This window comes from Gadus chalcogrammus, chromosome 4 (assembly GCF_026213295.1).
Source record: "Gadus chalcogrammus isolate NIFS_2021 chromosome 4, NIFS_Gcha_1.0, whole genome shotgun sequence".
In the NCBI taxonomy this organism is placed as follows: Eukaryota; Metazoa; Chordata; class Actinopteri; order Gadiformes; family Gadidae; genus Gadus; species Gadus chalcogrammus.
Window position 1 is genome coordinate 12884868 of NC_079415.1, and position 12602 is coordinate 12897469.

Genomic DNA, 12602 nt, shown 5'->3' on the forward strand with positions numbered 1-12602 from the left:
CCTGATATTCTCTGTATATTTGCTTTCAATCTTAGCGGTGAGCAAATCACTGGGCCTGGGTTACAGATAGGGTTGATAGGGAAACAAGGTACTTCACAGTAGCATTAGGGATTGGTTTGAACTTTGTCTCCGTTCTCATACACACACACACACTTCAAGTTTGAATACATTGTGATTACAGGATGTGTGTATGAAAAGTTACCATGCCGATTTTTAAGAGACACTATGTAACCACAGACTTCAGATCTAATATTGACCACAGAAATGCTTGTAATCGCACCAGCAGAAACGATAAAGAGTTTATGGAATGAAAGCACTTGTATTGTAGGGCAGTTTCTCTTACACACACACACACACACACACACACACACACACACACACACACACACACACACACACACACACACACACACACACACACACACACACACACACACACACACACACACACACACACACAGGTTTTGGGTGGTCGGGGATACAGACCTAGCAAACTCGAACACATCTAATCATTGGTGAAGTGCCTTGCTCAGAGGCAACAGGATACAGAAGAAGCCAGACACACGAGACCATGGCTTAACCATACTCACCATGGTGGTCTTAAACCACACTAATGTAGCTCTAGTGTTAATCATGTTCAACATTGAGACGATCCATAAACCGCACCCTTCACCGGGGGACATTCACAAGCCAAAGGTTTAGAGTGCTTGACCTCCTCCTTAAGTCACAGTACTGTGTGTTTCCTAGTACTGCTGGGTCATGAGCCTGTCATTAGTGTAGACAGGCTGGGTCTATTTACAGCCTTTAGAAAACACACAGGAGAAAATCCAATACAGATTGCATGTCTGATAACAGAACGCTCCGGCTGTTTTCTCCTCCCCCCCGCAACCCCACTCTGTGGTGCTTGAGGTTATGTGGGTGGTATTTGTTCCTGCCTGCATGTGTTTTCTATCTCTGCACAGTCTGTGTTTCGCATGGCACTGATTGTTCTGTACATCGTACAGCCGAACCAATTGCAGTGCAGGAAGCAAAGAGTGTGTAAACATGATGATACAGGGAAATGTTTGGTGTGTCAACTTTTGCAGAGTAGAATGAATAAATGATTGAAGATTTTTAAACAGGTAGTCTGTTTAACGAAGCATATTAAAGCTTTGCATTTTTCAAAACCCATTGCCCCCCGTTCATCTCCCCTCTGCAAAACCCAGCCGCCCAGCGGCGCTTTGTCTCACGGTCTGAAGACTAGTGGCTCTGAAGACCCATGGAGTCAATTACACAGATTAAATAATTGTCCCGTGCTCGAGGAGCACGTGCGTGCGAATGTGTACGTGTGTGTGCGCAGTTGTGCAGCAGCCAACTCCATCATCGATTCAGCATAGCCCCGGTTGCTCGTCAGGGAAGAATTGGACCATTAACCACCCTTGGAAAGGGAATGTTTTATTGAACAGACTCGATCAAGTGGTGGGAGGGCACCTCATCACAACAAAATAACACATGTTGAAATAGCAATTATCATACACACATCAAGTTGAGCAGCTGCGATGCCCGATTGCACTGTTTAAACGGGAATGAACAAACATGCTCTGAGTAACCACAACACTCTCCTCCCCGGTTACTTAAAGCTGTACTTTTTCTAATCACCTGCTTGAATGGAACAAAAATACTTCAACTCATTTTTCGTACAAGAAAGTATAGCAAAGGCTAGGACCAAGTAGGACAGGTAATAGGCTAAGAGGCTTAATATTTGGCAGTGCTCCTCCGAAAGATGAATCCTTAACAGTTCAAAGTCGACAGCAGGGTAACGTTTGTCTTACAAAGTAACGTAGGAACACCCGACGCGTGGTACCTACACCTTCCTGCATGCCTTTGTGCACATCATGGGAACCCACTCGCTCACACACACACATGATGCAAGGGTCTGTGCAAACCATGGGTAAGGTGATAACGATGACTAGGGGGGGACTGTGGACACCATCCAGAACAAACCGTTCAGTGCAAGCTCGCACTTCCACACGCATGTGGAAGGACGCCCCCCGTTAAGTTTATATTCGGATGCACAAACACACAGGTTTCCATCTGTGAGGGACAACAGTGAAACCAAATGTCTTTGTGTGCGAATCGTTGCGCCTAATTTGTAATAAGCCAAAACGGGGTCCCAATGTTAAATTACTCAAATAAATACATTTGCCAACTCTTAAATATACAATAGTTTATTTACATGCACTTGGATAATTGTAAACCGAATGCAGAACAAAATTAATTCAGCGATTTATATACAGCCGTCACTGAAGCATTAATCAAACTAATCTCCACCTAATTCAAATAATTGATCTCCATGCTGCCATGGCAACTGTATTGGCTTATCATGGGAATTATATAAAAGGCAGTAATGGGGCATCTCTAAAGTCAAAGAAAAAATGTATTCATGTAGCACATTTTATTTCAACATTGCCGCAATTCAATAACAAAGACAAGGGACCAGGACAGTGAATTGGACTGATATAAAGTCTGTTACAATCTCATCTCAATGCTCTTCAGAATTGTCATCATTCATTTCATAAATATAACTCAATTATCAGAATATACGACCATATCCCAATAACACCTATCACACTCTCTTTGGTAGAAAAAAAAAGAAAGTAGGAATCTATGCACAAATAAAGTGAGTACCAGTATCAATAAGAAGAATGATTATAATAGCTTATGAGAAAAATTATCTTTCCAAAAGTGCCAAATAAATGCAATTATTTTCTGAAATGTATATTTCCGAATGTATATTCTTGTTGGATAACGAAAGACACAAAACACAGTGGAAACTGCTGCTGTGTGCTTGGTTGCGTTTGCTTGCCTGGTTGCCTGTTTCTCCTATGTATGCGTTTGTAATTATGTGCGTGGCCTTCACTGCTGGCACAGTTATGCAATCACAAAACATCAGGCTACCGACGAGATGCAAGAGTGCAAGGGCGCGCAACTGAGACATTATAGAATTCAATACCAGTCACTGGGTAATGGTCAGGTTTTCTCTCTGAGCCAATAACAAAGTGAAAAGCAAGGGTTCCAGTCAGAGAGTTCGGAACCTATTTGGTTGATAATGTGTGGTTGAAGTGGACCCAAGAGAATTAAACATTTGACCGACAATACACGATTCAGGAAATAAATAAACCTAATTATACCAAACCCCACTGCAAATATTATAATGAGGAGATGCATGTAAACTAGTGTCGTGGTTCACCCTACATTTAATAGTCTTTCATCAGATAATTTCCCACTTGATATTTCATAAGCGCAGAATGTTTCCAAAAACGCCATCGTACAAACAGGTTAGGGAACAAGGGACGTAAAACGTGAAATCATCTTGGTCTGGACACATGTTCCGTTAAGCTGATGCTATAGCAAACAATGAATGTCTCATTTCACCAAGTCAAATATGGGTACATACCCATACGCCTACTCAAACACAAACATGAATTTCATGTCTCATAAATTACTTGAGTATTTTAAACACCCTGCGGGTAAGAACAACATTGAATTTAAGAGTTTGTTTTTCCTAAAGACCAACTCTAACATCCATTAAATCTTCCTTAAAACGAGCCGTCGAGTTTAAATAACACATATTTTCCATTCATTCTTAACATTCCTGTTTTGAATGCTCAGAACACATTACACAAATCTGGCCTAGGTTCCACAAACTTCACATTCTGCTCTTCCTGTGTATGTGTACTTTAGCTAGATAAGGTTTTACCTTTCATTACAGCAAAAACAATAAAGACGACTTTGACATTTCTACACCATTCCTCCAGGATACTTCAAAAGGCTCATCCACCTTCATAAAACAAGTGATCCCTTGCTTTGTGAACCCCCGTCTTGTCTCAAACGCACAAGAGTCTCCTGCATCGAGCCCTGTTCAAAATCCCTGATCCGATCACCTCCCTAGTCCTGCGCTCTCTCCTACCTCTGTCTGGCTCTCCCTGTTCCCTTCTGGCCAAGCGCAGGCCACGAAATACATAAAGACCGGGTAGAAACGACTGCAACATCATTTAATCCCTGTGCTCATCTGTCTAACGGCACGGTCTAGCCCCGACAAGAGGAAGACACACGCGAGAAAATGCTTCAAGCAACCTCAAAACGATTTCAAATGCCTTTTAATTCCCCGAGCTCATTCTGTGACTCAGTCCTTAAACGTGACAGGTCGTTCCCATTTTTATCTCCCCGTGACCGTATCCGTAGCCGGGTCCTCTGCTGCCTTGCTCGGAGGGCCCGAAGCAGGTCTTTTTGGTGTTCCTGCTGCCAAGCCGGCTGCCCGCCACGCTGCGCTGCACGCAGAAGGAGCAGAGGCGCTTGAGGCCCTTGCGGAAGGCAGAGTTCGACAGGCTGTAGATGAGACAGTTACAGAAGCTGTTGCTGATGGCCAGCCAGGTGGTGAGGAAGGAGGCGGCGGCGTGCTGATAGATCCCCCCGCTCTCCAGGAGGAAGTACAGGATGTAAGGCAGCCACAGGATGTAGAAGACGCTGGTGATGCGGAACAGCACCACCGCGTAACGCTTGTCCGGGTAGGGGGCCGCCGAGGGCTGCGGTGGCGGCGGCGGCGGTGGAGGTGGATGTTGCTGCAGTCTTTGTTGCTGTGGTAAATGGGCTAGCTGGCCTTGCTCTACCACACTGCTGCAGTCCTTGTACACGGCCACCGACCCCACCGACCCCACAGACGCCACAGACGCCAGCCCCTGCAGCTGCTGGGGCCGGTAGCGCGCGTGCCGCTCGCTGATCTCCCGCGTGTGCTGCCGGCAGATCTTGAAGATGTTGGCGTAGGTGAAGCAGACCGTCAGCGCGGCGGGGGCGTAGAGGAACGCCACGATGAAGGTGGTGAACGCCGGCTGCGTCCGCCACTCCACCGCGCACCACCTGACCACGTCGCCGTGGTAACACGGCTTGCCCCAGCCCAGGAAGGACGGCAGGAAGATCAGGGCCGAGTACAGCCAGATGACGGCGATGCAGCAGCGCACGCGCCACGGCGTGACCAGCGAGGCGTACGTGAGCGGCTGCGTGATGGCGATGTAGCGGTCCACGCTCACGCACGCCAGCGACGCCATGGACACCGACTTCAGCACCGACACGATGTAGCCAAACACCTGACAGGTGAGCTTGGCGTCGAAGCCCTGGAGGCGGTGCAGGAGGGACAGGGAGGGGATGAGGCAGCTCACCCCCACCAGTAGGTCGGCGTAGGCCATGGTCTGGATGAAGGCGCTGGTGGTGTGCTGGCTCAGCAGCGGGGCGCAGTGGAACACGAAGATCACCACCAGGTTGCCACAGATGATCAGCACGGCGAGGAGAAGGATGATGGACACTTCCAGGATGCAGGTGTTGAAGACGGTGGCGTAGCCTACCTCCAGCAGGCAGAACGGGGCCGAGGAGTTGAACAGGTCGGAAATGGCGGCGCTTAGGTTCGATGGATCCAGGGTGGAGTTCATCATTTTGGGTCGGGGGACGCGTCGACGGGAGGACCCCCTGTAGGGTGTCGAAGGGGGACCCGCTTGCGTTTGTCCCGCTGGTGGGTTGGAGCTTATGCCGACGGGCTGCGTGGCTTCATTGACAACATAAAGACTCCTGCTGTGGCTCCATGGTGAGAGGTGGAATCCTCTGCCACTTCAAAGGTGGGGGTTCATAGGTGGAAGCCTCTTAGAATCCCTTCCCCGGCCGACAAAGGCAGTCAAAACAGTGCAGGTGATCACACATGTACGCAACAGTCTTCCCGAGTAAAACACGCATTCTGATTACAACCTTCCCCTTCTCCGCAAGGTTAAATGTCCATCGGCTCGCAAAGTCCAAAGTCACATAAAAAAGGGACAAAACCGAATACGTGGGCCAGATTTGGGTCCGCTGGGCACACAGAAACGTTCTGTCCTCGGTTCCTTATAAAAGTCAATGAGAAAAGGCTTCAACATCTGCTGCGGGGGGGACAAGGAGAGCGAGGCTGCTCACTGAGACTACAGTCGGCACAGTCCCAACAATAGCTTCCAGTGAACGTACATCATTGCGTAATCCATTGGCACCGACTGTTATGTGAAGCGGTCAATAATGCTATCAGCAGCGCATTAATGGCTTCCCGGGTACCGCTCCATGGTTGGGGGGGGGTCCTTAGCATCCCTCTCTCTCGGGGGTCCTTCTCCGCGTCCTCGTTACTCCTCTAGTCTCTGGTGCGTTGTGCCGTCCTTGCCTCTCTGAGTCTGCTTGGGCATCTCTCATCACGAGGGAGGGCAGACGAGACGATGAGGAGGAGGAGAGGATGAAGGCAGCGCAGAGGGTGACCGATGTTGGTGGAAGACCCGCGCACAGACAAACATGCGCTCTCCCACACACACACACACACACACACACCCACCCCTACCAGCACACACACACACAGGAACAACCACACACACACCTCGGCTGGGATCTTACCAGAGAAGCAGTTCACAATGTGGGCAGGGAACGTGAGGGAGCCAGGCAGACTAATGCTGGGAGAACACCCCCCTGTGTTCATTTATCCTCGCTCTCTCTGCCTCTCTCTCTCTCTCGTTCTCAGGAAGCGGTGGCATAAAGGGTCCTTCCCTCTCCTCTGTAGCTGTAACCAATGGCAAGCTCTGAGGGCGTAAGACCGCCCCTCTCCCTCCCTCTCCACCCTTCTCCTCCCCTCTGTCGCACACAGGCCACGCCCACAGCCTCTGTCCACAATCACATACATAATACACTTGAAAATTGCTGGCAGTTACATATTGGTTGTTTTAAAAGGTTGTTGAACTGTGTCCATCCACAATGCTAGGCACACGTAAACAGCACATTACTCAAACAGGACAAGCACACCGACACAACATGCGGGTGTGTGTCTGACCACCACAGTCAAACACAGCCTCACATTCACACTCCCACACACCCTCAAGAGTCGCACACCTCCACGGTCACACATACACTCCCCCACATTCACACACAACCCCCCCCACAGTCTCCCTCACACACTCTCAGTCTCTCTCACACACACACACACACACACACACACACACACACACACACACACACACACACACACACACACACACACACACACACACACACACACACACACACACACACACACACACACACACACACACACACGTCTGCCGTCAAACATTTAAAATATTTGAGCTATTAATCTAAATAATTGTTTGAGGTCTTTAATCAAAGCCAGGATAGCGTACTGTATCAGCTCTCTAAACATTCTGTCCTAAGTCAACACTGACTCAAAACAGATAAGCATGGACTGGAGAGAAAAATCAGCTCATACACTCAATACACAAATCTGTTACTTTGTCTTATTCAATGAAGACCAGAGATGACTTGCTCTCAACAACCATTTTATAATAAATAAAAGGGTGCCCTTTATTTCCTCAGGAATGTAAACGCAGTGTCGATGGCATTTCAGCAGATATAGTGATTGAGAACCTGGTAACTAACTATTAAATCTATAATATTTACTGTAGCACTGTATGATTAAGAGGCAAAGCGACGGCAGTGTCTCTGTCTTACCAAGCTACTCAAACTCCTCAACATTTGTTTGTTTTGGGTCCACAAAGCTCAGTCACAAAGACCTGGACAGCACATCGACCGTATCCAAACGCACCACATGACAAATCATACTGGTCGCGCTCCTTCTGAGAAAGGACCAGACATGCATGTAGAGAATATTAGATTAGGCGTTCCCTGAAGTGGACATTGGGGCCCCCTGTTCGGGACATGTTTTACAGTTTACCAGGGTTATAAAACCGGGTTCTGACATTGGTTATGAGTTTGGATCCCAACAAAGACAACATGTTACTGGACTTGCCCAATGAGTTGATATCGTGGGGCTTGTTACAAGAGATGCGAGTTGACTTCCAACAGAGTTTGTCCACAGTGGATTACACAAGGCTCCGCTCCGAGCGATAAGAAGGGACCTCATACAAAACATTTTCGTGTAGCCTCCAGCCAGTGCAGGAAGGTCCCCATGGCAACTTTACCATAATAATAACAATACTATTCATACAGCGGGAATATGTTTGTTAAACAGTGGCGTGCTCAAAATTGTGTAAGCGTGCGCTACACCCCCCCCCGCTGTAAACAACATAACCCATGTCTAACAATGGCCCTTACGTAATCGGTAGTTCTATACAAACAGCTCCACTTTCCTCCAGGGACTTTTTAGATTTTAAAACAGTACTTTGTGTTTAACCTTGTTAATCCACGTGCAAGTGTGCCAGGGTATGAATGCATGTGCAGAGCGAGTGATTGTACGTGCACACGGTCCGTTTCTGTGTGTGTGTTTCTGTGTGTGTGTTTCTGTGTGTGTGTGTGTTTCTGTGTTTCTGTGTGTGTGTGTGTGTGTGTGTGTGTGTGTGTGTGTGTGTGTGTGTGTGTGTGTGTGTGTGTGTGTGTGTGTGTGTGTGTGTGTGTGTGTGTGTCCAGTGTCTGTGAGTGCGCCAGTGTGTGTGTGAATCCGGCAGTGTGTGTGAGTGTGTGTGTGTTCGCCAGTGGGCTTGCCAGTGTCTGCATCTGTGTGTGTGTTCGCCTGCGTGTGTGTGTTTGTTTGTGTGTGTCCGCCAGCCTGTGTGCATTTGTGCCAGTGTGTGTGTTAGTGTTAGTGTGTTTGTGCGTGTGCACCCCCGAGACAGTTCCAGCGTGTGTCTGCGTGTAAATGCTACAACTGCAATCATCCCATGAACTCAGAGACACTTAAACATGTAGCGTGACACTTCTGACATGCGTGACCCAATGTTATTTTGGGACGGCCTCTATATATATTAAGCACTTCATCTAAACCCTAAAACAAGTTGTAGTGAGCACGGACATGCCCTCATCCGCGTTACTTGACGGTAGCTTAAGCATCCACACATGTGTCTACACGTGTCAATATGCATTTGGATATGCATCTGCTTTGTATATTCCAGATGCTTCTACTAAAGATGCTGGGTTCTTGTGATGGTCACATGGTATACCAGGAGACCCCCCCCCCCGCCCCCGCTATCTGCCATGTAAACATCTGTTCTCAGAGTCAACAAGACTCATCATGGCAAACCCTCACTAATTAAACAGGTTTATGCATATTCATATAGGAATCTTAATTAATCCATCTTAATTAAACACTGGGAAATCATGTGACCAAAGTAGCACACGATTGCTAGAAAACTAGAAATATTCAGATGTTTGCGTCACTTTTGAATTCCTATTACTATCCTGTCCTTTCTAAAATAACTTTTTATACTTGAACGTTCTATATATTTATTTGATAATAAATAATAAATACTAATGATTTAAAAAAAAACATTAGATTTGTCTAATTAATCCAATGCATTTTTGGTTGTGTTTGTATATCGTGATGGTAGACAGAAGTTACACACACACTAAAACACATGCCTGGCTACACCTTTTTGCCCCACAATCTAGACTCACTGTAGACTCTCAAACAAGGAGCTTAATATAGACACAACACTGGATGAGGGGGTAGGGAGGGGGGAAGAGAAGAGGACGGAGGATAATCTGAAGGTTCTTGGCTTTGAGGGGCGATAGGAGGAAAGAAGTGGGTGAGCCAGAGAGAAAGGATGAAGGGACAGATAGAGGGAGAGGACAGAGAGACAAAGAGACCGACAGAGACCGAAAGAGAGAGAGACAGAAATAGAGAGATGGCGAGAGAAAGATGGTCGAGGAGAGAGAGAGAGAGAAAGGGTAAGGAGAGCCAAGAAGAGAGAGAAGGGTGAGGAGAGGGAGAGAGACAGAAATAGAGAGAATCAGAGAGAGAGAGATAGAGAGATGGCGAGAGATAGAAGGTGAGGACAGAGAGACAGAGAGACAAAGGCAGAGAGATAGCGAGAGAAAGAAGGGTGACGAGAGAGAGAAGAGTGAGGAGAAGGTGAGAAAGAGACAGAAAGAGAGAGAGAGTGTCAGAGAGAGGATGAACGAAGGAGTGATAGAGGGTGAGGATAAAAAGGATGAGCAGAGAGGGAGAGAGAAAGGGTGAGAGAGATAGAAAGGGGTGGAGGAAGGAGAGAGAGGGTGATGAAGATCGTGAGCCAGGCCAGGGCTAGAGAACAGTAGGAGACACACACACACACATGTTGTATTATAAATCATAACACGTATATAATATAAATAAATCAAAAGGGCTTTTGTGTGAACGATAGCGTTATGGCAGCGAAACATGTACCCAATTTAGGCCATTTCTACCCGTTCTTTGCACGTGATTCGCAAGGTTTATGCAACCACAAAATACCAGACCTTATGACTATCAAAGGTCAAGTTACACTCTGCCATAATTCGATTTAATAGAGCCTATTTGCAGTCCACAACACTTTACATTACCCCTTTACCTTCAGTCTGCAGTCCGCGCTGGTTCCGCAGTACGCGTGACAAAGCGACCCATGACACGCATTAGCTTATATGACCGACACCTGGAGAAAGCAACCCACTCTCAAAGCTCTACTCTCTATTTTGAGACGTGTATACCTCCAAACCTCGAAGAAAACACTCACCCCCTAAATCGCTCTGATTCCTCTTAGCAGGAATAAAAAATAAAGTGTGATTCCAAGGCAGAACCCCTGAGTGTTTGTTCCTATGGCTACTCATAAACGCTAGGGGCACACAGTCACATATTAAAACCCAATGCGTCTTTTATGGCGATGTCACGGCAGGACCTCCTGTCCTCTACAGAAATGGACTTGGGCTGCGGTGGAGCAGAACGCCATACTGCACCACCACGGTGACAAACAGCCCCGGGGAAAGCGATGTGCACCCATCGGGGCCAGCAGCGTTTAATCGCATACTATTCCATTAACAAGCGGGAAGAATAACCAGACTTTGCAGCTTGGGACACGAGAACGTTACACACACACACACACGGTCGGACGCCGTGCGGGAGACGCAGGGAACCAGACAAGTTTATTTGACAGAAGGATTTGTTTTCCCCCCTCTCTGCGGGGAGCCTGCATGTAGCCATGTGTGGGGGGCTAGCCCTTGCGTGTGTGATGGTGTTTATATACACAGCGTGGATGGATGTGCACGTAAGAACATCTGAGGGTGTTTACATCCTGCGTGTGCGAGGCCTGTCGGAACAGTACAGGTGTTGATGGCTCTGGTGAAAGACTGTGTGCGCCCGTGTGTCAATGCGTCGACCGAAACGTTAGCACCTTGTATTCAGACAGTATTGAGCTAGAAAAGCCAAACATGATTGCTTCCCATCATACCATGTTACAAGGTCGACTTGTGTAAGAAATACCCTAAATATTCCCATTTGTGCATTTGGTTCACACGCCTTACTGCAAGTAAGAACATGCAACAATAATGACCTTTTTTCTTTTTATTACAGATTGTCATCACTGAATTCAGAACTATTAAACATTACACATTACACTATTTGTAATGTTCCCTACCATTTCAATGCCAAGCCAAATTACCAAACCCTCAGGCTACCCTAAATGTCCTTGAAAAAGGGTCTGTAGTTATGAGACCACTCCATATCAGATCCCACCACCACCAGGGCTACCACCAGTTGGTCACCACCCTATCAGCATGGGATCGCTAAAATCATTCTGGGTTCACTCTACATATGCGCCCAAGTCAGGCCTGCTGACGTCAGCACGGAGTCAATGGTTTGGAAAATAAGATCTACAACGGGGTCAGCAACAACTTACACACCCACACACAAAATAACACAATATGCAAAAGTATGTCTGAAGCCGTTTAGATATGCCACTGAAGGAAAGAAAGATTTGGGTTCATGTCTTCGACCTCCCCTTAAGGCAAAGGCCGTAAATTGGTCATTAGCTAAGTATAAGATAAGATTATCATATTTCCTGATCCCTTACGGACAGGGGTTGTCGTTGAGATAACCACCGGGCAAATCAGATCAAGATTAAGGTTTCAATAACAAGTCAAATACATATCCAGCCTTTCATTACATCACTAACTCAACCACGCTGCATGTGACAGCCTCGTTCAACCGGACCCAGAACCCTGCCCGGAACGACACCACGGCACTGAGGCCCCTACGCAGCGACTCCTTAACATCCAACCTAATGAGGTGCAACGAACAACAACAAAGCCATCGCGACAAAAGAGCCCACGCCACAGACGGCTCCTCCCCTCTGCAGCGCCCTCCGCCAATAAAGCGATTAGCCGCGGCTTGGGCCTCGCTCCAACCCGGCGGTACTAGTATCACGATGTGGGCCGCGGCCAGCCCGGCCCCTAATGACTCAATGTGTTACCACTGGACGGATAACAATCGCGTCCAGACTAGGACTTCCCGTCCAGAGGGCCCCGGCAACCTCAATTAACAAGGTCATCCGTGACCGTCCACCCACCCACCCCATTCATCTACCCCCAACCGCCCGCATACACACACACACACACAAACACACCACCCGCCGCAAACCAACCCACCCATCCACATGCTGATGCCCACCGGAGAACAGACAGGGCTATGGGTGTTGGTGGGAGGGACACCGCTCATCGGCTAGGACAGAATGTGCTTGAGCAAACACAAACAGGCACAGAACATACAAAGTACACAAAGCTAAGTATTTCTTTCATGTGTGTGCGGGTGCCAGTGTATGTGTGTGTCTGCG

At 47.6% G+C, this 12602-nt stretch overlaps 2 protein-coding genes across 4 annotated transcripts in view; both read right to left on the reverse strand.

The window, feature by feature from the left end:
- LOC130381341 (rab GTPase-activating protein 1) overlaps positions 1-12602 on the reverse strand; it is a 71568-nt gene that overhangs the window by 29098 nt on the left and 29868 nt on the right. The gene's annotated exons all lie outside the window — the stretch shown is intronic.
- On the reverse strand, positions 909-6621 carry LOC130381342 (probable G-protein coupled receptor 21). The gene has a single exon (XM_056588873.1). The coding sequence runs from the start codon at positions 5463-5465 to the stop codon at positions 4173-4175; it is 1293 nt and encodes a 430-aa protein (XP_056444848.1). The 5' UTR covers positions 5466-6621; the 3' UTR covers positions 909-4172.

Bases quoted from the DNA above. Each gene is read 5' to 3' on its own strand.
- LOC130381342 (XM_056588873.1), bottom strand. From the start codon at position 5,465: ATGATGAACTCCACCCTGGATCCATCGAACCTAAGCGCCGCCATTTCC.